Raw genomic sequence first — 25205 nt, 5'->3', positions numbered from 1 at the left:
AAATTCTATGTGGTAGCATTTGTCTTGTTTATCTAATAGGAATCAATCAATTTTATTGTAAAAAGTTTTTTTGTTTTTTTTTAAACCCTCTATCCTTTTTCAAAAAAAAATTTTTTTTTAATGCTGGTCACAAACATGAAGCAGAAAGTAAATAAAGTCTCTTTCTTTCTCTTATGATTGATATTTCATTATGTGACTGGACTTGTTGAACCTTTGGCATAATATATATATATATATATATATATATATATATACATATATATGTATATATATATATATTAAGAAATGGGCCTAGACCAAGTGGAGAATTTGATAGAAAACAATGGGAGCCAAAAGAAAGGAAACAACTGCCAACCCAGAGTTCTCTACTCAATAAGTATAACTTTTAAACATAAGGTAAAATAAAAATATTTTCAGAAAACAAAATTTAAGGGAATTTGTCACCAGCAGACCCCCACTAAAGGAAAAACTAAAAGGAGTTCTTCAGGCAGAAGGAAAATGATTCCAGATGGAAGCTCAGAGCTATCAGGAAGCAGTGAAGAACAATGGACAGGTAAATATGTAGGCGATCAATAAATCATGTTTGTGGGATTAACAGTGATGTAGCTTAGGAGGGTAGTAAGTGCAGTTAATTTCTAAGGATCTTCAGTTGTTGAGGAAGAGAATAAAATAGAGAATAATTTTAGACTTTGATAGTTCAGACTTGTCATTTGTTCCTACTAGTAGACTAGGAAGAGGGTCTGTAACTACTGAGCTAACAAAATGGGGAAATTAGAAAAATAAAGAGGAAGGAAGAAGAGAAACTACTCATAAGAATAAGAAATAATGGGCTGGAGAGATGGCTCAGTGGTTAAGAGCATTGCCTGCTCTTCCAAAGGACCCTAAGTTCAATTCCCGGCAACCACATGGTGGCTCACAACCATCTGTAATGAGGCCTGGTGCCCTCTTCTGGCCTGCAGGCATACACACAGACAGAATATTGTATACATAATAAATAAATAAAAACAAAAGAATAAGAAATAACAGACTTCTGAGCATACCCAAGTGAGCATAGACTTACTGCTTGAATTAAAACTGTGTTTAGTGACCATGTGTGTGCGTGTTTACTTTCATGGTAGAGCACTTGCCTGCTGTGTATGACAGCAACTCAAAAAGGAAAAAACAAAACTATATTTAATGCTTTATGGGAGGTCTTAGCCATAGAAATAAGAAAGATAAAGATAAAAATGACTAAGATGATGAAGATAATTGGGTAAGAAGATCAAAAACAGTTATTTGTCGAAACATGGCGACAGACTAGAAACCAAAGAGATGGACTCTTAGAGTGGACGAGTGCGGTTAAAGCCTGCTGGAGCCTGGCGTGGTAGCGAGTGTCTGCGGTTCTAGCTTCTGAAGAGGCTGCAGTAGGAGGATCATTTGATTCTTTCTATGCATTTGGGATTAGCCTGGATGCCATTGGGGAGCCTTTGGCTAAAAAGCAAAAAACCCATGGTGGTTGGAGCAACAGAAAAATCATATTCATATATGCAGGTACTCTGCAGAAAATGAGACCCAAAGATATCATTTACAATAACATCAATGAATATAAAATGCTGAGGACTAATTATAATAAAACATATATAAAATCTTTACATACAACCTGTAAACACTGAAGGTTGAGGATTTAGCTCAGTGATAGCATTCTTGCTTTAGCATTCTTTAGGCCCTAGGTTTAATCCCCAGCACTAGATGGGAGAGGGACCTAATATTTTCATGGATTGAAAGAGTTATTATTAAAAATGTCCAATTTCCCTAAATATTTGTACTTACCCAATGAAATTACAGTGAAAATCACATAAATTCTAATGAAAATTAAGCCAATATAAATATGGAAATGAAAAAGCTGAGAACCAGATAATATTGAAGAAGATCTAAGTGGGAGGGTGTATTTCACCAGACAGCCATTCTTACTTACCTTCACTCTTTAGACAAGGTGGTGTTGGTGTAGAGTTAGGAGAAGCGCAGAAGCACACTCCAGAGATAGATGACTGTATTGGGTCTGTGGCAAAGGTGACATTGCAGAGCCGCCAGGAAAAAGACTTGCTGCTAGCGGTTGCTGGTGTTCCAATTGAGTAGCTAGTTGTCAGATCATTCTGTGTGTAAAAATCATTCCAAATGAATTACAGATGTGAATGTTGTAGGTAACATAATAAAGGAACTAGTAATAGACAAGAGAAACGCTTCATGATTTGTAAGGAAGAGCTTTCTGTTAACAAGGACAAAAAAGAGCTTGAAAAAAATTAGGAAAGTTGGCTGCAATAAAATTAAGAAGGTGGTAGATGATTAAGGAAATGAGAAGACAAGACCATCTACAGAGAGGAAGTGAGAAGATACAAGACCAGCCACAGAGAGGAAGTGAGAAGACCAGCCACAGAGAGGAAGTGAGAAGACCATCCACAGAGAGGAAATGAGAAGACCAGCTACAGAGAGGAAGTAAGAAGACAAGACCAGCTACAAAGAGGGAAGTGAGAAGACCAGCTATAGAGAGGAAGTAAGAAAACCAGCCACAGAGAGGAAGTGAGAAGACCAGCCACAGAGAGGAAGTGAGAAGAGACAAGACCAGCCACAGAGAGGAAGTGAGAAGACCAGCTACAGAGAGGAAGTGAGAAGACCAGCCACAGAGAGGAAGTGAGAAGAGACAAGACCAGCCACAGAGAGGAAGTGAGAAGAGACAAGACCAGCCACAGAGAGGAAGTGAGAAGACCAGCCACAGAGAGGAAGTGAGAAGACCAGCCACAGAGAGGAAGTGAGAAGAGACAAGACCAGCCACAGAGAGGAAGTGAGAAGAGACAAGACCAGCCACAGAGAGGAAGTGAGAAGACCAGCCACAGAGAGGAAGTGAGAAAACCAGCCACAGAAAGGAAGATGATACTTGAATGAAGAGATTGTACCCAGAACAAGTAAATTCTACAAGTTAATAAAGAAGAAGACATATATTTGAAAAACAGGAAAAAGAGCTAGAATGGTGGCATTTGCTTGTAACCCAATATTCTGGAGCTGATACTGAATTCAAGGCTAGCCTGGACTTCATAATGAGGAGCCTGTCTTAAAACAAAAAACAAACAACAACAACAAAACAAAAACAAAACCAAAAACGAACATCAGGAGGAAATTTGAATGGACACATAATTGGAGATAATCTGGATTACCAGGAAAAATTAAAAGCTATCATCAGATTGTGGATTAAGGCCACAATATATGGCATTGAGCACCTTCCACAAATGCTAAAATGCGAAAACCAGAATACCAAGAGTCGGTGAAGCAGAGCAACGCAAAGATAAAGACATACTGCTGGGTGAGGCATACATTGTTTCAGTCACATTGGAAGAGTAGGTACTGAAGCTGAGCATACACGTACCACTAGTAATCTATTAGTATGCATGCCTTGTCACACAAGACAAATAATGAGGTCCAAAAGCCATCAAGAGCAGAATGCCCAATCTGCGATACATTCATACAAGAGAATACAGATGTGTACCTGAAGATGAGCAAAATAGAGCTAATGTTGAATAGTATTATAAATGCATTGTCGACTGAGAGGAACTCAGTGCACATGAATACATGTTGTATCGTGTGATTTGTATCAATTTTAGAACCTTTTGAAACCATAGTATTAGAAATCAGGGTTATAATTACTTGGGGAAGAGAGAAGAGATGTTAGATTGGTGTGAGGCAGAAGAGGGATTTCTAGGTGCTTATATTTGGGGATAGATGGTTATGGATGTGTTTATTCTGTGATGGTTTAGTGTGCCACATATGAGTATTTTGTGTTCTATGTGATATGTATGTAAAGCCGTGTGAGCTTGTCTGTTGTGGTGGCATCTGCAGCTTACACAGATATGCTGCTCTGTGCACATTGTTCTCTCTTTTGCCTTAGCAGAGGACAAGGTTGGGTTTCAGTTGAGACTTTGTTTGTTCCCTTGTACACCCTTGTACACTTGTCCTTTATCACCAGCAGTCTGGCTCTGGTGATGGACACCGGGCAGTCTGGCTCTGGTGATGGACACCGGGCAGTCTGGCTCTGGTGATGGACACCGGGCAGTCTGGCTCTGGTGATGGACACCGGGCAGTCTGGCTCTGGTGATGGACACCGGGCAGTCTGGCTCTGGTGATGGACACCGGGCAGTCTGGCTCTGGTGATGGACACCGGACAGTCTGGCTCTGGTGATGGACACTGGACAGTCTGGCTCTGGTAAAGGACACTGGGCAGTGGGCAAGTTTGTAGCAAGAGGATTTTGAGACTGTCATACTTGATTGTTCCTGGGGATAAGGTAACATTTAAGAAAAAGTCTCATGTCAGCATGACAGGAAATAATTCCAAGAGTTGTAACTGTGGTCAGGAATTAGCAACTTATTTTTTTTAAATAGTCCTTAACTATATTAAAACATGATTTAAAAAAAATCAAAAAAGCATGTTATTGTATTATAAGGAACATAATGCAATTAATATGCCATTTATACTAGCTACGTGACAATGGAAAGCATATAACCTGCAGTTTGGATCACATTCAAATCCTGGCTTTGCTGTTTGCTTTTATTTTATTTTTGTGCCCCACTCTCTCTGTGTCAAAAGAGGGCGCTGTTCTCGCAGAGTGCAAACGCAGTAAGCTTTTGAGCTGGATTGAATAGCCCTGTGTGTGGCATATGGTCTGTTTTAGCCTGTTAGGTTCCTTCTTATCATGTTGCTAATCCACTAATACTGGTGTCTGTGTAAAGCTGAAGGCTTTAATGTGCTTACACTAATATTCTGCCAAGGCAGGATTCTTCTTAGTCACTCAAGAAAAAGAAATGAAGCGTTTTTGGAGTTAATCTTTGTTCTTTTTTAATACCATAATCCAACCCTGTTCTGTCTTTTCACAGTTTTTTTTTTTATTGTAAAAATACTCACTGGAAAATATAAAAATTTTAAGAAAAAATTAAAAATTCTCCATAACTATATCACTTAAAAGCATACTTTTTAAGATTTTAATACATTTTCTTCCATTTGCTTGTCTATATTTTTAAACTGTAGTTTCAGACAGAGCCATGCATACAATTTTTCTTTTAATACATAGTATTTATTTTTATTATGGTTTCTTTATTATTTTAGGTAGCTGCATGGTATTACATTGTAGTCTACATTATAATTTAAGAATATTATGCAGTTTCCAGTTAAATACTATATATGGTGTATTAAGTATTCTTTTTGATGTCGTTCTTAGGATGTATTTAGAGGAATGTAACTATATTTAGGGAGTCACATTATTATGGTTTTAGATACATATGTTAGAAGTGCTACATGGAAAGAATATCAACTTACATTTCTGCAATACATACCCGAGCCGGTTGTGTTGGCGTGAATGGCGGCCACTCACTCAGGAGACCCGCTGTTTCTCTTGCAGCACTTGTTTAGTGCCCAGCACAGAGACCTGACCAGACAGAGCCGGCATCGGACGGCCGCCGACAACAGGCTGATGGAGCGCTTTCTGCAGGACGTTGTGCACCACCACCCAGACAACCACCCGGACAACAGGTAGGGAAGCCCAGCGGAGCTTTACCCTATCCCACCCACCCCACCATCCTGCTCTGTAGCCCAGGACTCGTTTTGTTTGGAAATACTGTAGCCCAGACTGGCTTCAAACTGTTTCTCAAGTGATGAGATTATATATGAATGTCCCACCATACCTGGCTTTAAAAGTCTGTGATTGAATTAAAAAAATAAGAAGTGCAGCCGGGCGGTGGTGGCACACACCTTTATTACCAGCACTTGGGAAGCAGAGGCAGGAGATCCCTGTGAGTTCGAGGACAGCTTGGTCTACAGAGTGAGCTCCAGAACAGCCAGGGCTACACAGAGAAACCCTGTCTTGAAAAATAAAAAAGTACAAAATTGTTTTGTTTTTATGGAACTAGGGACTAGACCTAAGTGCTCAAACAAGTCAGGCAAACACTCTACTCTGTATGCCTTCCCAGCTTTGAAGTGAACTGTCTTATTTAACCAATGAAAGCAAACAACTGCAAATGAAAGCTATTGGCTACAGTCTTGATATAGGGCTAGGAGGAGAGAGCACTTACCTAGCCCTAAAGTGAAATTTTATCTAGTAACTTCCATTTCTAATTGTTTATTTTACTTATGTCTTCAAAGATTTATCTGTAGGGGGCTCTGGAGTGATGTCTCTTACAGAGGCCCACATGTTGATTGACAACCACCTGTAAGTCTGTAGAGTTCCAGGGGATCTGGCACCCCTTTTGGGCCTCTGTAGGCATCTATGTGGTGCGCATACATGCAGACAAAAACTCAGATGCCTATTATAAGAACACGTAGTTTTAAATTTCTTTTTTATTTTAAAGATAGATTTGTGTATATGTTTGCTCTTGCGAGCATGTGGATACATGCACATATGTGTGTGCGTGCACCTGCATGAGGAGCTTTAGTGTTTTCTGGGCTAGGCTGGAAGCCACCAAGTCTCAGCAATCCTCCTGTTTCTGCCCACCTCTGAGCTACTTTTACAGGCATGTACAGAGTTCCTAGTTTGTTATATGGCTGTTGGAATCCAAACTTTGGTCCTCATGACTATGCAGCAAGTACTCTTAACTGCCGAGCCATTTCGCCATCTCCGTTGTTTGTGTGATTTTACTGTGTGCCTGGGATGCTAGCTGAACTGTAGAGTGCTGCAGTATTAGTGAGAGTCCCTGGCTTCAGTCCTCAGCCATGCCAATAAAGAAACAGTTCATTACAGAAAATATGCACAAAGCAATGCTTTTTCCTAAATAAATGTCTTAGGCCGAGAAGTAATTATGTGTTGTTAAGGTGCTTTTTAGGTGTGTCATAGGATTAAATGTTGGGTAGAGGTGGAGAAAAATGTTTTGAAAGATTAGTAACAGAAAAGTTGGTCATAATAGGACAATATAGCCAAAGTAAAAATATAAGTCAATTTTATATTAGTGGAATTGTGTGCTGACTGAGTAGGGGACGTATCAGATTGAATGGTCTTTTTTACACACTCTGCCAGGATCTTGATGTCTTTTCAAAAGATTTTCAGTTAAATTTTTATTATATTTATTTATTTTTTTCATTTGTGTATATGTGGAAGTTAGAGGACAACTTGCAGAAGTTAATTTTCTCTTTTAAGTACCATGTATGTTTTGGGAATCATATATAGGCTTGGTGACAAAATATTTACCCTTTAAGCCATTTTTCTGGCTTTCGATAGCTACCCCCACCAATCAGCTTGTTTTGGTTGTTTTAATACAAAAAAATTGTAACATTTAAAAGTTAATGGTTAATTTTCTGGGCTAAAAGAACCCTAGAAATCAGACTATTACAAGTATACAGGTAAGCAAAGCAAAATGGGACATATCTACACAGAACTACCCGAGGTGCACACCAATAGTGTGCTTTGCAAAACACTAATCTAGAATTTAGAAATGATGAAGATGTTGTAATGGGGAAATGTTTTTTCATTGTTGTTTCTCAATAGGAACTGGTAGAAAGATAAGATTAGACTAACCATGGATCATACATGAGACTTTCAGACTTATAAACCTCATAAGCATTTCTTCAACAAACATCTGTACAACTGTCTTAGTTACTTTATCTTCCGTGGTAAGACACCTTAGTCACGGCCACTTATAAAAGAAAGCATTTAACTTGGGACTCTCAGTTTCTGAGGGTTAGAGTCCATAGCATCATTGTAGGGAACATGGCAACAGGCAGGCCTGGTGCTGGAGCAGTAGCTGAGAGCTCACATCCAATCCACAAGGAAGAGGCAGAGAGAGAGGGAGAAGGAGAGGGGGAGGGGGAGGGGAGGGAGGGGAGAGAGCGGAGAGAGGGGAGAGAGAGAAGAGAGTGCTAACTGGGAATGGTGTGGGCTTTTGAAGCTTCACATGCCCCAGCGACACACCTCCTCCAGCAAAGCCACACTTTGTAACTCTTCCCAAACAGTTCCACCAACTGGGGACCAAGTATTCAGACACATGAGCCTATGGAGACCATGATCATTCAAACCATCACAGCAACTATTTCTGTAGTTTAATTTCATAGGACTTGAGCTTCTAGGCGAGAGTATATAGATCATTATAAATCAGCAGGTCTCAAAATATAGGTCATGACCTCTTTGGGGGTCAAAGGGCCCTTTCACCAGGGTCACCTAAGACAAATGGAAAATACAGATTCATAGCAGTAGGACAGGAGAGGTAGCTAAGATGCACTGGCTGCTCATGCAGAGGTCCTGAGTTAAATTTCCTACATGGTGGCTCACAGCGTCTATAATGGAATCTGCTGCTCTTTTCTGGCCTGCAGGTACACATGCAGAGTACTCATAAAAAATAAATTAATGAAAACAAGGTAAAACAAGGATTCATAACAGAAATATTAACAGTTATGAAGTAGCAATAAAAATAATTTAATGGCTGGGGGTCACCACAACATGAGGAACTGCATCAAAGGGTCACAGCAGTAGGAAGGTTGAGAACCACTGCTATAAAGCCTTTATTTTTTAACTTTTCATTTTGGGATAATATATCAGACTTACCATATACATTGTAAAACTGATAGAAAAACTTGAGCCCTGAAGGTGCAGTTAAACTCTGAACCGCTCTTGTGGATGCCGCTGGCTTGTCTGTGGTTGTGCTCGTCATGCCCCTGCCCTGTGCTGGGACCAGCAGTGCTCACACACTGCACGGAGCGCCCCCTGCTGGGACCAGCAGTGCCCACACACTGCACGGAGCGTCCCCTGCTGGGACCAGCAGTGCCCACACACTGCACGGAGCGTCCCCGCAGCTTTGTCACGTCTCACTAAGACTATGAGACCTCAAGAGCACTATATTTATTTTATGACCAGCAGCCCGGTTTGGACTTGTCTGGTGTTTCCCCATGACTAAACTAAGAGGATACATGTGGGCAGTATTCCTCAAAGCTGAGCTTGTATCCTTTGGAGCACAAGATATTGACATATTTAATTGGTGGTGATGTTTTCTACATTACTAAACTCATTTAGGATACAGAAAATACTGGCTTTCATTATGACATTTTCTTATGTGTGTCATTGTATTTTGCTTGCATTCACCCCCTACTGCCCTTTGTGTCCCCACTCCTGTTAGTTCATTCTTCAAACATGGATGATGGTAACTTGATTGACTTGTTTGATTAAAGCAGTACCAGTTTACCCGCTGAGCCATCTCACTGGTCCTAAAGTTTCCCGTTAGCTCGAGAGTTATGTGCAAAACAAACAAACTTTTAATAGTTGTGTATTTGTCGTTTTCTTTTTTTTTGGTGTGGTAAAGTGACAAATGACTCGAAATTGAATTATAGTTTGTTGCTATTAAATACAGATAAAAATACAGATGCATACAGAAGCATCTACGTGGCTGTTGCCATATTGTTCTCTCTTTTCACCTTTTATTTTTGGTTCCTTCCATTTTCTGTATTGTCTTTCCCGCCTTTTCTTCCCTCCCTTCCTCCCTCCCTCCCTCCCTCCATCCCTCCCTCCCTCCCTCCCTCCCTCCCTCCCTCCCTCCTTTTTCTGAGATAGGGTTTCTCGGTGTAGCTTTGGAGCCTGTCTGGAACAGGCTGGCCTCAAACTCAGAGATTCATCTTGTTAAAGATTTACTTACAAGTATGTTGTGATAGACTTTAAAACAAATAAGGTAGCCAGGTGGTGTTGGTGCACTCCTTCAACCCTAGAAGGACTGAATCCTTCAAACTCAGGAGGCAGAGGTAGGCAGATCTCTGCATTTGAGGCCAGCCTGGTCTACAGAGTGAGTTCCAGGACAGCCCGGGCTACAAAGAGAAACCCTGTCTTGAAAAACCAAAAACAAAGCAAATGAAGGTAATGTAGAGTTTTGAAAAAGAGGTGAAAGTGATTCCTGCATTATCATTTCATTGATTAGATGTCAAAATGTCAGTTTGTAGCACGAATTCTAATTGGTCTTAATAATAAAACCCAGAGTCAGATATAGGGGTTATTGCTGAAGATCAGAGGAAACAAAGAAGCCAACTACTAGAGAGTTCTTTTACCTCTACCAATGCTCAAACTGCAGGGGTGATCCTGTTCTCAGATTGCATCTCCAGACTGCTGTCTGTCTCCACCAAACCTCAGACTGCAGTGAGCTCTTGTCTCCTCCCTCCTTATATTCCTCTCTCCTGCCAGCTATATCCCTTCCTGTCTCCACTTCCCTAGTGCTGGGATTAAAGGCTGGGGACTCCCAAATCCTGGGACTAAAGGTGTGAGCCACCACCGCCTGGCCTCTAGTGGTCTAGCTCTGCACTCTGATCTTCAGGCAAGTTTTATTTGTTAAAACACAAACAAAATATCACTACATTTTCCTCTTTTTGTCTAAAATGAAAAAAGAAGGTTATAACTAATATAAGAAAAACTACATGCAGTAAGTACAATAACTATACAATATATACAGGCATTAAGTACACCAACAGTGTCTAGTCCATTTGCATTTGACAAATTCAGAGAAAATACTCCATTATCTATCCTTTCTTGGTGAGTCCAAAGTGTTGTCCTGCTGGGGAATCTCCTTCAGCCAATGGCCTTGGAGACGCTGGGCCAGGCTGGGGGTGGCCTTGGGTACTAAGGATTTTATCTTAACAAGCATCCTTGGGTTTAGAGAAGGAGAGAGTGGCATTCAAACACCAAAGCCAGCTTTAATCTTTAATTGGACTGGGACTACAAAAAGACCACTTGCATTACATGTCTGTAGAGAACAGCAGAAACAAACATTTGGGAAGATTTATGAAATTTTATCCTGGTGGAAATGTGATATATATATGCCAGTTTACTCTTTTTCTTAGGACATTCTTTTTCTGAATGATTTGTCATTTTTCTTCAGATGTCTCATTTGTCCAGTGGTCTTTGGATTCCTTAGTTGGATACCTTTATTCTCCTGAAAAGACAGAAACAAAACCCTTCCCCAACTCTAATTTTGGGGAGGTTCTCTTTTGGCAAGTTATATCTGGTCAAGTGAAAAGCATTTGTTAATTTTATAGGTTAGTTTAAATGAAATGGCCATGCTGCTTGATGAACTATCGTCTCTTCTAATTAAGTTATTTATTAAGACCAATCAGAATTTGTGTCATAAAAATTATGTTTATTACCCACAATCCAAATAAAATAAATTATCAAGGGGCTTGAGTGAGGGCTCAGCAATGAAGAGAAATTAACTGCTCCTGCAGAGGACCCCAAGTCAGTTCCCAGCATCCCTGATGGCTTACAGCCAACTTTCACTCCAGTTCCATGAAATCAATACCCTCTTCTGACCTCAGCAGTCACAAGGCACACACATGGTGCTCTTAGATACGTGCAGACAAAACACTCATACACATAAAATAAATCTAAAACACTTTTTAAAAGATGACTGTTTTAGTTTGGGTTTCTATTGCTGTGAAGAGAGACCATGACTATGGCACCTCTTATAAAGGAAAACATTTAATTGGGGTGGCTTATGGTTTCAGAGGTTTAGTCCATTATCATCATGGCATGCAGGCAGACATGGTGCTGGAGAAAGAGCTGAAAGTTCTACATCTTGATCCATAGGCAGCAGAAGGAGTGTGTCCCACTGGGTGTAACTTGAGCATCTGATACCACAAAGCCCGCCCCTATGGTGACACACCTCCTCCACAAGGCCACACCTCCTAATAGTGTCACTTCCTGTTGGCCAAGCATTTAACACTTGAGTGTTTGGGAACCATATCTATTCAAAACCACCTCAGTGACTTATTGAATGAAAACAGTATTACTTCTGATAGGTTAATAAAAGAGCAGCAAGTCTTTAGAAAAAAATAAAAGCAGTTGCTGATCCATGCACACATGCTTTTAGACAAATGTGGCATTTCTCAAGTCTAAAAATGCTTAGTTTTTCACTTTTACCTCTTTTCTTTGGAGACCTGGCTGACCAAGAACTTAGTATGTAGACCAGGTTGGCCTCAAATTCACATAACTCCACCTGCCATGGCCTCCCATGTGTTGGTATTGAAAGAATGCCCTATCACACCCAGCTGTAGTTTTTAATTATTATAGACATTCATTTGGTTACTAACGTGCTAGGGATTTGTTTATTACTTTTTATGGTAACACATTATTTCATTACATATTTTAAAAATATTTAATGTAAAAAATATCAATAGCGAAACCACAAAAATAGGAAACCCTTCACAGATTTGCACATCACCCTGCAGGGACCATGCTAATCTCTGTGTCATTCCAGTTTTAGTGTGTGTGCTGCCAGAGTGGGCACCTGTTGTGTGTATTCAGACAGGCGTCTGAATACGTCCCAGCAGAGCTTTGATAAGCTCCAAGTCTCTGGAGTTCTGAGATTACAGAGGTTTGCCACCTTGCTGTTGCTAAACTTTAGAATTATATGTGTGTGCAAGAGGCTACAGCTTGGTGCTGAGTGTCTTTGTCTCACCCCCTTATTTTTTGGGACAGTCTCCCTCAACCTGGAACCCCCTGGGATCCTACGCTGGGGCGGTAGATGTGCGCTGCTGGTCCTCAAGCAGAAGGCCTCTACCAATGCAGCCGTCACCTCCAGCTTTAGGCTGGAGTCTTCTAAAGAAAATTGTAGCAGAAAAATTAAAAGTGCTAATGAAGAGGGTTTTTATAAAGTCAGGCATCCAGCACTCGGAGGGAGAGTCAGGTGGACCCTGTTTGAGGCCAGCCTAGGCTACAGAGTGAGTTCCACCACAGCAGGGCTACACAGCAGGACCCAGTTCCCCCCAAAAAGAGGGTCTTTATGGTATGACTTAACTGAATTTATCTAATATTAACTGCCTCAACATTAGTCTGGTACATTTGTTGTAATCAGTGAACTGGTAATACTTGTTCATAACTTGTCTATAACTTGTTCAAATTTCTTGAGTAATTTTTTCCTAAGACAGCGTTTCTCTGTGTAGCCTTGACTGTCTCCTAGAACTCATTCTGTAGACGAGGCTGGCCTCGAACTCAGAGATCCACCTACCTCTGCTTCTGATTTCTGGGATTAAAGGTGCGTGACACCACCACCTAGCTTCTTTAGTTATTTTTAAATTCAGTTTTCAAACTAAGATTTCCAAGTTTGACTTCTGTTTTAGGATATCCATCTTAAATTAGCTTATGATACCTTAGGCTTCTTTTGGTTGTGATCCCTTTTTTGTGGGTCTAAGTAAGACGATATTGATATTTTACATTGGGTGTTGCTAACTGAATGCTTATTGAAGGCCAGATTATCTTTCTTTGAATTTGCTCAGTGTCTACCAATGAGCACCACTGAACAGAGAACCTTTAGTAGGTGACTGCTATAACTGAATTAGGACATCTGTTTATATTTATGTGAAGGAAGGATCTTAAAATGTTTTGGATCAAGCATGTTATGCTGATGTAGTAGAAGAGATGACTGACAGATTTTTAGATATGAAATTTAAGATCTTTAAAAATTAGCTTAATTGGCCAGCCATGGTGGTGAACGCCTTTAATCCCAGCACTCAGGAGTCAGAGGCAGGTGGATCTCTGTGCATTTGAGGTCAGCCTGGGGTTACAAAGTGAGTTCCAGGATCGCCAGAGCTGTTATACAGAGAAACCCTGTTTTAAAAACCAAAACATAAAAAAAGTAACTTAAAGTTTTGAATGGAAACTATGGTATACGTAGGCATAATTCAGAATGAGCATAAACAGCAACGGAGTCATAGGCCAGGTGCGGTGGTATTCTACCTTTAATTCTAGCTCTTGGGAAACTGAGGTGGTAGCATTGCTCCTTCTAGAGAAAGATCAACCAGGCAGCAGAGCCATATTAATACCTTTAAAAAAAAGGAGACCAATACATATTTCCTATATTCCTGTTGAGGCCCCAGACTACTTTTTTTTTTTTAAGATTTATTTATTTATTACGTATACAGCATTCTGGTGCCTGCAGGCCAGAGGAGGGCACCAGATCTCACTTGAGATGGTTGAGAGGCACCATATGGTTGCTGGGAATTGAACTCAGGACCTCTGGAAGAACAGCCAGCGCTCTTAACCTCTGAGTTATTTTGCCAGCCCTGGGGCTAGCTTCTTACGTGTGTGTCTATAGATAGAGTTAACTGTATAATTTGTCTTGTTCAGCATTACTCTTACCCAGGGTCTTGCATGTACTTGGCAAGTGCTTTACCAACCGAGTGACACCCTAAGCCTCTGGTCAGACTTTGCGATGTGTATTGTGATAACTGAAAAATGGACACAGGGCTCATTTACGTTTTGTGTGTTCACAGCCATTTGCTTATGAAATAGCAATTGTGGACTTACTATGTCTTCTGTACCAGCTAACATCCTAAAGTACATGGAGTGTACAATCTGGAGTGGTTATTTATGTTCTTTTTTCACTAACAATGATCCATATTGGAATATAATACCATGAATTCTAAGCAAAAAACTAAGGTATTTTGTTTTTGTTTTTGTTTTTCGAGACAGGGTTTCCCTGTAGTTTCTAGAGCCTGTCCTGGAGCTAGCTCTTGTAGACCAGGCTGGCCTCGAACTAAAACTAAGGTATTTTAATGTTCTTTTTCCTCGTTCATTTTAGCTCTGCACCAAATGAGGCAGCAGCAGCAGCACCACCACCAGCAGCACCACCACCACCAGCAGCAGCAGCAGCAGCTGAGTCACCGGAAGTGATTGTTTTGGATGATTCGGATGAAGAGGAGGACGACAGTGCAGACAGCAGCGGAGAGATGCTCTCCGAGGATTCAGAATCTGTTGAAGAGATAGACTGTAGACCTGGCACTTCTCAGGAATGTGCAGAGGTTGCAGTTCGACCATCGGTTATTCAAAGGCTGGAGCGGGGACAGCAGCAGTCCTTGGAGTTGGCTCATAAAGTTGGTGTTGTTGAGGCTGCAGCTAGTGGGGAAGAGTTAGTGCGTCCCCCAGTGATCTGTAATGCTCCTGCCAGCTCTGTGCCTAGAGGCTATGTTGAGATACCCGAGATACCCGTTGCGGCTAGCAGTGTTCCTCGGTTAGCACTGGCAGTGGCTTCAGATTCCGTTCCAGCTTGTGACACAGAGAACCTTGACACATACTTTGACCCTCCAGATCAGGGCTCTAGCAATTCACAGTCTCAACCCAAAGCAAAAGATCCAAAAAAGAAGCCTTTAAGTATTAATTTAGACAAATTGCTTGCACAGAGAGATCTCAGAGCTAAGGGTGCGTCTTTTTACCCTGTTGTACGAGTGCGTGAGCTAACAGGGGCCGAGCTTTGTTCTCTAAGAGTTGAGTCGTCTTCTGAGTCAGGGGCAGGCACAGCAGGAAACCTCAGTGAGGCTGACACACCCTCAGATGCAGCCCGTGAAGGTGCCATTCCAAAGCGTCGTGAGGCATCTCGTTCAAATGTAGTTCATCCACAAGAAGAAACAAGTTTGGTTCCTAACAGGCCAGCACTTCTGACACAAATGCGCTCAGTGAGTTCTGAAGTGCAGTTCCATCGTGGCTCTCTTCAGCCAGTACCTGGTCATTCCCGAGGTGCCGTAAATGACTTAAGTCATTTGGAGGAGGAGGAAGAGGAAGAGGAGGAAGATGAGGAGGAGGAAGAGGAGGAGGAGGAGATTATTGACCTAGAGTATGAGAGCTATGAGTCTGGAGGTTCTGACATGAGTTTTGATTGCGCGTCCTCTTGCCAGTCACCCAGTCCAGTATCTGAACTGAGCTCTATAGAAATAAATGAATCAGAAGACGCACAGGCTGATGTCCAGCCTAGCAATGAAGCACCTACTGTTTCTGCAGCAACTTCCCTTCAGGGGCATACCAACCGTTCTCAAGTGATTACACAGAACACACAGCTCGTTCGTTTGGTCGATGAAAGCTATGAGTCTAGTGGCTCTGAAGTGAATTTCGATGGCGAGGAATCACTTCCATCCACCAGTCATGGTCCCCCACCGCTGGCGGCAGCAAACCTTCCTACACAGATGGCTGTCCGCTTGGTTGACAGCTATGGAAGCGGCAGCTCTGAACCATGGGAGGATTCTGTGTCCTCAGCTGATGAGATTCCAGCAGCAGCGGGACAGCAACAACCTCTGGTGGCCACCCCTGCACACCTGGTCGATGAGAACTACGGGTCAAGCAGCTTCAGTTCTGATAGTGACGTGGTCCCCCAAGTGCCTGCTCAAGGAAGAAGCCCGGGAGACAGAGATGTCCAACAGGAAAATGGAGGCCAACCCAGCAGCGCTGACGCACGTCCTGAGCGTGGTGAACCCCAGAGAGAAGCAGAAGAACTCAGTGTTCCCAACCAGAGTACCAGCCATGGGGATATGAACTGTGAGTCTCATGGTCCTGAAATGGGTTTTCATGCTGACGCTCAATTAGAGGCTGATCAATCTCCAGTAAACCCTGAGGAAATAGATCTTGACCTAGAGGATCAGAGTGTTCACTCTGGCATTTCTAATCTAAGTTTTGATTCCCATGCTTCTTATCAGTCAGCTAATGATGAACCTCAAGGGGCTTGGGATGAAGTAAATCTTGATGAGTTCAATGCTGACATGGACGCTAACAGCTATGCCTACTCCAGCTCTGAGCTGACATTTGATTCCGATTCCCCTCTTCTGTCGGTTACTGAGCAGTCTCTGCTGGATGTTGAAGGACTAAACGAAGATGACTTTGACCTGGACGAAGAAAGCTCTGTGTCAGGTAGTTCTGACATAACTTTTGATTCCGACATTCCCGATGACTCAGTAGCTGACCAACTTCGAGTAGCTCTTTATGAGGAGGAACCTGTTGATCTGGAAAATAAGAGTAATGAATCTTGTGTTTCTGAAATAACATATGATTCTGATATTCCTCTTCATTCAGGAAATGATCACCCTGAAGTAGCTGTTAAAGAAGTAATCATTCAGAAAGAAGAAAGCGCTCACTTAGAAGGGAAGGATGACAACCCCAGTGGTTCTGGAATATGTTTGGATTCTAATACTAATTCTCAAGTAGCTGTTAAAAAGATAAATTCCCCTAAAGAAGAGCAGGTACACACAGAACAAAAGGAAAATGAACCTACTGATTCTGAACTAAGTTTGAATTGCGATACTCTTAACTCAGAGCCTGGACGTTCTGAAGATCCCATTATACTTCGTGCTTCTGAAACAGGACTTGATTCTCGTACCCCCTTTCAGTCAGTTATTCGCGAAGGTGAAGTAACTGTCAGAAACGTATGCCCTCAACAAGAGACGCATGCTCAACTGCCAAGTCAAAGTGCAGAATCTCATTCTGAAATTAATTCAGCTTCCTCTGCTTCCCGTCCAGCGACAGAAGCTTATGTGGGGAAGAAAGCAAAGAGAAAGACGAAGCATCTGGAGGAAGTCAGGAGTGACGATGAGTACTCCCAGCCAGCTGCCTCGAAAGGGAGCCGTGTTGACCCACAAGATGAAAGCACTGAGCCTAGACAGGCTGGATTAAACCTGAATGCCACTGGTTATCTTGATTCAGTCACTAGCCAACCTCAGCTGGCTGTGAACGAAAACCACGTTGAACTGGAAGACACGCACAGCAAACCCAGTGATTCTGAAGCAGATGTTGATTCTGCTGGCCACTTTCACTCACCGCCTAAAGAAGATGACATGTTCACAAAGATGAGCGAGTGGAAAGAAGAGGCAAAGGTTCTCGAAAAGATGATCAGTGAACTTTATTCAAAACTAATACATGACTCCACTGCCTCTTTTCCTTCTGCAATGGATCAACTCGAACTAGCTCTTCAACAAATAAATCTTGATAGTAATGATCAAATGTCCTTGGAAAACAACAGCCAGGATGCCAGTTCTGCAACAAACCTGGATTCTGATTTCTCTGTTCAGTCAGTAGCTGAACTACCTGAAACAACTGTTTTGGAGCCTGAACACGCTGAACTTGAAGGTAGGAATCACGGGCCTTGTGATTCTGAAGTAAGCTGCGATCCTAATGACTCTGTCCAGCCAGAGGCTGATCAGCATAGCAACAGCGATGGCTACAGAGATCAGATGGAGAGAGATGACCTGGAAGGTGAGGAGGATGAAGCGCAGGGTTTTGGAGTCACAAGCGTTTCCAATGTCCCGCAGCCATTGGCTGGCCAAACTGAAGTTGAAGTAGTTCAGGAGATCAGCCGCTGGGAAGATTGCGGTGATTTGGAAGATAACACTGTTGAACCTAGTGACTCAGAAATACACCTGCATTCTGATGAGCCGCTTCAGTCTGTGCGCAGTGCAGTTCAAGAGTCTGCTCACGAAATCAGTTTTCTGAGGGGACATGTTAGTCCGCATGATAGTGACTGTGAGCCCTGCGTCTCTGCCATAGTGCCTATTTCAAATGTCATTTTCTGCTCAGTAATTCAGAAGCCACGCCACTTGCCTGGAACGAGTGTTGATCCCTGTGATGGCCCTGAAATGGGTGCTGACTCCAGTGAGCCTTGTCAGTCAGTAGCAGGCCAACTTCAAACACCTGTCAAGGAAATGAATCTGAAGGAAGACCGTATTTACCTGGAAGATAAGAGCTACAAGCTCGTTGATTTTGAACCAGCTTACTATCCTGACGATCCTGCTCAGTCTGCGCCAGCTCCATCTGAAGTAAGTGTGCAAAGCGAGAGTCAGACTGACGTAGAAAACGAGACCTTTCAGCCATGCTGCTCTGAAGTAGCGTGCAGTTCTGGTTCTTATCTGCAGTCAATCGCTGACCCACCTCCAGTGTTCTGCAGAGGAGCAGACCCCGAGGAGGAAGAGCTTGGCACAGAGGGGCCCAGCGAGCCTTGCGGGCCTGAAGTGCTGTACGACTCTGACGTGGCTTTTCAGATAGTACTTAACCAGCCTCACACGTCCGACGGAGAACCAGAATCCCCACAGGTGGTGCTGTTGAATGTCGTGCCCAGTGGCAGTGACTGTGACCAGGAAGTCATTTCTGATTCAAATATTTCTCTTCAGCTAGAAACCAACGATACAAATACAGATTCTGCTGGACCTGCAACAATGGGAATGTCCTACTGTAGATTCTGTCCTTGTGATAATGAAGCCTCTCAGTCAGCGACAAATCAATCCAACGAAAGTTTCAGAATAATAAATCGGAAGAACGACTATATTATTCTGGGAGACCCCACTTGTCCGTCTTGTGGTCATGAACTCAGTTTCGCTGCCAATTCCTCTGATCAGCCCTCTACCAGCCAGTCACAAGTGCCCGACCGTGACAGTGTGGCCGCAGAGGACCCGAGCCCTGAGCCTCACTGCTCTAGAAGCTTCAGTCTGGAAGATACTCCTGGGCCGGTGACTGGCCAGCCACAGAACACTGCCCAAGGCAGCAGTTCGTGGGAAGGTCCAAGAAATGTTCCCTTTCGAGACAGGAGCCGGGCATCAAGTGGTTCCGCAGCTGGGCCTGCTGCCTGTGCTGTGTCGGTGATCCGCCCGACCTCTGTGAAGCACATCCCTTTGAAGATACCAGATGCAGATCCTGAACCCGAGCGCCGTCGTCGTCGGGCTGGTGGACCTGATCCGGACCCTGACCACCCTCAGCCTGCTAAGAAAAGCCGCGACCTTAAGAAGGTAACTTTTGACAGGAGAGTAACCAAGTACGAATATCTACCATTCCCTTGGTACCCGGAAGAATATGCGCAAGAGTATGCACAAGTGTATGCAGAAGGGTATGCACGAGAGTATGCACAAGTGTATGCAGAAGGGTATGCACGAGAGTATGCACAAGTGTATGCACAAGGGTATGCACAGGGGTATGCACAAGGGTATGCACAAGAGTATGCACAGGGGTATGCACTAGAGTATGCACAAAGGTTTGCACAAGCATATGCACAAAGGTATGCACAAGAGTATGCACAAAGGTATGCACAAGCGTATGCACTAGCGTATGCACAAGCGTTTGCACAGGAGTTTGCACAAGGGAACGCACAAGGGAATGCACAAGAGAATGCAGAAGGGAATGCACAAGAGAATGCAGAAGGGAATGCACAAGAGAATGCAGAAGGGAATGCACAAGAGAATGCACAGGGGTATGCACAAGAGAATGCAGAAGGGAATGCACCAGCGTATGCGGAAGGGAATGCACAAGAGTACGCACAAGCGTATGCACAAGAGAATGCAGAAGAGCATGCAGAAGAGCATGCACAAGAGCATGCAGAGGAGAATGCAGAGGAGAATGCAGAGGAGAATGCACAAGTGTATGCACAAGAGTATGCACAAGAGTGTGCAGAAGGGTGTGCACAAGAGCATGCAGAAGAGCATGCAGAAGAGCATGCAGAAGGGGGCCCTAATGAACTGGTTCGTGAGGCCTCACCTCAAGTCCCTCGGCCACTGGGTGAAGACGAGGCGGCGGCACACACGCAGGACTCTGACTGTCATCGCTACCGTTACTACCGTTACTACCGTCACTACCGTTACTACCAAGGCCTCCACGGTCGCCCCGAGACCCAGAGGGCCGAGCCGGCCGCCGCGGACCAACCGTCGTGCTCCCCCGCCGAGGCGCGCCCTGCGGCTGCTCAGGCCCAGGAGGAAGGACTGCGGCCTGGAACCCACGCAACTCCTGGGAAGAAAAGGAAGATGGCGGGACACGAGGGCGAGCTGCCGGCCAAGAAGCACTCCCCGCACGACGGCCCGGAGGCGGCGGCGCCCAGCGGGAGCGGCGGGGAGGCCGCTGCGCCCGCGCCGCGCGACTCCCTGGCCTCCATCTTCTGCTCTCTGACCATGGCCGGGGCCCAGGCCGCGCCCGGACCCCACACGCCTGCTCCGCAGAACCCGGCGGGGCCGGACGGGGCCCCCAGCACGAGCGGCGCCGGGCCGAGCGCGCCCTCCGCGGCCTTCCTGGCCGCGCCCAAGAAGCGGAGGATCCTGCGGTTCCTGGAGACCCAGGCCGCGGCTGCGGAGACGCCCGCGGCCCCGGCTCCGGCCCCGGCTCCAGCCCCGGCCCCCGCCGCCGCCGCGCCCCCGGCGAGTGCGCAGCCCAGTGCCCAGCAGGCCCGCATGAACCGCGACAGCGCCAAGATGTTCCTCAAGTCAATCAAGAAGGAGATCCTGGAGAGTAAAAACCAGAAGAAGTTCTGGAAGAAGAAGATGGCCGCTACGCATCTCAAGATGTGCCTCCTCAAAAGCGCCTACAAAACCCTGGTCCTGCAGAGGAAGTCGCGGCTCGCTTCGGAAAAGCTGGCCATGTGGGTTCAGCTGAAGGCCACCGACATCCGCCGGAAGTACGGCTCCCGCGGCGCCGGCGTGCGCCGGAAGCGCCTGTCCAAGACGGTTCTCATTCGCCAGCAGCTGCGGAAGAAGAAGCTGGTGGCCAGGAAGATAAAGGAGGCGCGGAAAGCCGCCGCCGAGGCGCGCTCCCACCCCAGCGTCGCCGTCAGCCCGGCCGTGGTGGCCGAGGAGCCCCAGCCGAGCACGGCTGCGGGGCCCTCCCAGCTGCCGGCCGCCGCCCCCGAGGCTGCGGGAAGAAGGCGCTACCGGAAGAAGTACTACCGCAAGAAGAAGAAGCTTCTGCCCGTGCGTGAGTACGACCTGAGAAGCTCCAGTTCCGCCTCCAGCTCCGACAGGATGGTGACCCGGCTTGCCAGCAAGTCGCGAAGCAGCGACGCCAAGTGACAGTGTGGCCGAGGCGAGATGAGCCCTTCACCGGACAGAACACATCTGGACTCCTGACCTTACACTATTTTACTACAGATATTATTTTTCAGAGATTTTTATATTCATTTAAAATTAATGTTTAGGGTCTTTTTTTTGGGTCACGTTTCTGTAGAAGAACTTCACCTTAATTTGTCTTATAATTTAGCATCGAACTCATGTCCATATTCATTTCCTCTGAAAACCTTCCGTGCCAAAAAGTTGTAAACACTGCAAGAATGAACACAGCAAACTTATCAACGCCACCTTTAAACAAATGGACGGATACCTACTTAGCCACCATGCTTCCAAGTTGAATCATCACAAGTATTCGGACTGGATAAATAAAACAAGTGACATTGTGCTTTCCCAATTTTTGAATGTGATTGACTTTGAATGATCACAAAAATATATTTTTTCTTTTAAAGGCATTCCACGAAATAACTATTTCATCCAGTTTTTTAAGTGCCTGGTGATTTTTATAGACAACAGGAATACTTTCTCCTTCATTTACATTGGACCTGCAAGTCTGTAGCCTTCCTCACTTAGACACACAAACACACATACACACACACACACACACACACACACACATCTACTCAGTACTACCTGATACGGAAAAAGATTTTACCGATGTGATTAGACTTTTAAACTACCTTTTCCTCTTTACTGGTAATCAAATTTGTCATCTTATTTATTGATATTTCAGACATTTTAAACATATTGAACTGAAGTTACTGATTTGATAATAGTGTGTGGGCTGGCCATTAATTGTCATTAGTGAAAAACTTAACATTTCAGAAAACTTAAACTAGTAACTTAACTGGAGACCCATTTTACAAGTGAAAAACGATTTATTCATCAATCAATTTATCTTAAACTGTCTAGTTATCTTAAACTAGATAGCTCAAGGTTAAACTAATTTGACGTTTTTTCTTAAACAGTTCAGATAAAAGATGCTTTGACACCGCGCAACTCAAGAATATTCCTTTAAGGGACATTGGCTGAGCTGGTGCAGATGCACCCTATTGTCTTGTTCAGTCAAGACCTTGATCTTTCTCTGTCATTGATGTTACAAGGAAACACAAAGTTTCCCTTTATTGTGTTACTATACTTAATTGAAACTAGAGTCAGTGTTAAACTGTATCTTGATTTCAGAGATAGAACTGTGTTACCTTAGAATTAGTGAAATATCAATGTGATTTTGTTTCAGGGGCCATTATTTAGCCTGTGAGTTGTTAATGGTGATAACTATTGTCATATCTTTACTTCTAAATATAAATGGTAATTATATTGCAGAGTGGACAAATGTGTTTTTTTAGTTGGCAAGTAACATGTTTAGTTTCTTCAACCTTGCCTCCTTAAATATAAACATTTTAATTCCCTTTCTTTAAAAAAATCTCAATGAGCCACTAGTTTTTTGTTTGTTTGTTTTGTTTTTTTAAAAAAACCAATCATCAAATTTGAATCAAGGAAGAAAACTCTGTTTGACTGATTATGAAGTACTCACAGAAAAGCACTTTGTCTTTTGTAGTTTCCAGACACCCATTACTAAACACTCTGGCAGTGTGAAAGTGAGTTTGTAGCGATAGCCCACCACGTGATTCTGTCAGATCATGCCCACTGTGATGATGCTCTGCAGTGAGGAGCATCCCTAAAACTCAAAGTTCGTCAAACTGGAAACTCTTTTAAGTACCATGTAGAATTCCCATCACCCAAACATAAAACGTTTGCCACAGAAAAGATGGTGTTTACTAAATTCTTATAAGGAATGTTGTTTTAGGCCAGCTTGGAAACTTGAAATTATAAACCTTGTTAAATTGGAAGTGAATTTTTCAGAGTTTGATAGGATGCAAGATGTGCCCCTTTATCTCCATAAATGTTAATAATTTTCAGGTTAGGTTGAAGCAATTGGTTATTTTGTGTAGTCAAGAGTGCATTATATTCTCTTAATAGTGGTACATCAAAATTACAACCATAAATGAATATTTTGTTGATCGTGTTCTTTTCCGTATTGTGAGTAGCTTTGTACTGTAGTTGTCGTGGTGTGTGCAGTGTGTGGACAGTGTTGTGTAAAGAGTGGCTTTGCATTTGTGCATTGAAATTATTTATGTAATTAGGACTTTGCGTAACCCCCCTTTTTTTTGCTTAAAGAAAGGCTATATTTAAATATTCAAATAATTATATATTTCGATGTAAAGCTAACGTGAAGACTGATGTATTTTTTATAATGCAGTTTAAAGTGTAAGCTTCTTTTAATGTTATCAAGATAAATCTATTAAATATTGAAATTTGTGTGTACTCTCTCCCCATGTTAGAATCCTTTCCTGGAAATATTTAAAAAGAATCACAGAATAACCAAGTCTGAGATAACTCTGTAAAAGGCCTGAGAGATGATAAACAGGAGAGTGCAGATGTTGATGCTGGCGAGAAAACCGTCTAACCAAAGAGGCGCAGGCTGCGCTCAAGTCAGTAGTTATTTCAGAAGGTTAAACAGCATTAATTCGCCTGGTGAAGTGACGGGGCAGCTGAGTTTCGCTTGCGCCCCTGTGCTGAAAGGAAAGGAGGACCCCACACCTTCCATCTGCCTCCCTGTCTTGTAGCTCCATGGCACAGGACCGCGGTGGTGGGTGTCGTGGGTGACATGTGAGACCACGGAGATAGCTGGGTTTGACCCTAGGATTATTGACTTACAGAATTAGGTGTTAGAATGAGAGTTATCTTACTTAATGAGAAATCACTTTTTAGTAAAGGACCTTTATGTTTAGAATCATGGAATTACAGAAGTATACACCAAAATGCCAACTCGAGGAAACGGAAGGCAAGGAGATTTAACGCTTCCTCATCTCTTATTCGAATGAATTTAGATATTAAGCAGGGGAAGGATAGTTTAAAACATTTCCCTTGGTCCTTATACTTTATATGTGTAGAGTTCTAAGTATTTTAAGCCATGAAGCTTAGTTTTAAAAAAAATTATTTGTTTTGAATAAGGATCAGGTTCAGGACGAAGTAGTTTCGGTTTCTGGGTCTTTACATTATTTCTAGGTTTGTTTGTTCATTTTAATAACCTTTAAACCCGGAAAGCGATTTATTTACCAGATTCGTTACTCCCAAACTTAGTGTATGTACATATTGAGCCCTTGTTGAGTCCAGCACATTTTCCTAAGCTTTAACTATATTTGGGAGCCTTGCTGGAGTCTGTAGCGATTACTATGAAGTGAGAAAATTGAGGCATAGAGTAGTTAACCCCACTCATAGGCCATCTCTTGTCTAGTTTCTCCTTTGTTTTTTTTTTTTTCCCTCTGCATAGTTCATGGAAATGGTACCTTTATGTTAGTCTTTATGTTGGTTTCTGTTTTGTTCTTTTTTTTTTTGTTTTGTTTTCTGCCTTGTTTTGTTTATCACGATTAGGTTTTTTTTGTGTGTGTTTGGTTTTGAGAGTCTCCTATGTTATAGCATGCTGAATATTTTGGGTTTTTAAAATTAATTTTTAGCAGCTAGTTTTAAATTTACTTAAATTTTTATTTTTTTATGCCTCTGAGAGTTTGAACCCAGGGCCTTGTGCGTGTGAATCAATCACTCTGCCCTTTCTTACCTCCCGGCTCTCAGATAGTTTGTAATGATAGCACTGCCAGAATCT

The 25205-nt window shown here is 43.1% G+C and overlaps 1 protein-coding gene and 1 pseudogene across 1 annotated transcript; one reads left to right on the top strand and one right to left on the bottom strand.

Moving 5' to 3' along the window:
- Window positions 1–498: 498 nt before the first annotated feature.
- Zdbf2 (zinc finger DBF-type containing 2) lies at window positions 499–21547 on the top strand. Its single transcript, XM_038341065.1, is given in 4 exon segments — window positions 499–525; window positions 527–553; window positions 5421–5551; window positions 14554–21547. Coding segments are annotated over 4 exon segments (7179 nt in total).
- On the bottom strand, window positions 12161–12261 carry LOC119822049 (annotated as a pseudogene).
- Window positions 21548–25205: the final 3658 nt, after the last annotated feature.

The sequence above is a fragment of the Arvicola amphibius genome, chromosome 8 (assembly GCF_903992535.2).
Source record: "Arvicola amphibius chromosome 8, mArvAmp1.2, whole genome shotgun sequence".
Lineage (NCBI taxonomy): Eukaryota > Metazoa > Chordata > Mammalia > Rodentia > Cricetidae > Arvicola > Arvicola amphibius.
The sequence above is the reverse complement of the archived record's forward strand: the minus strand, read 5'-3'. Positions and strand labels throughout refer to the sequence as shown.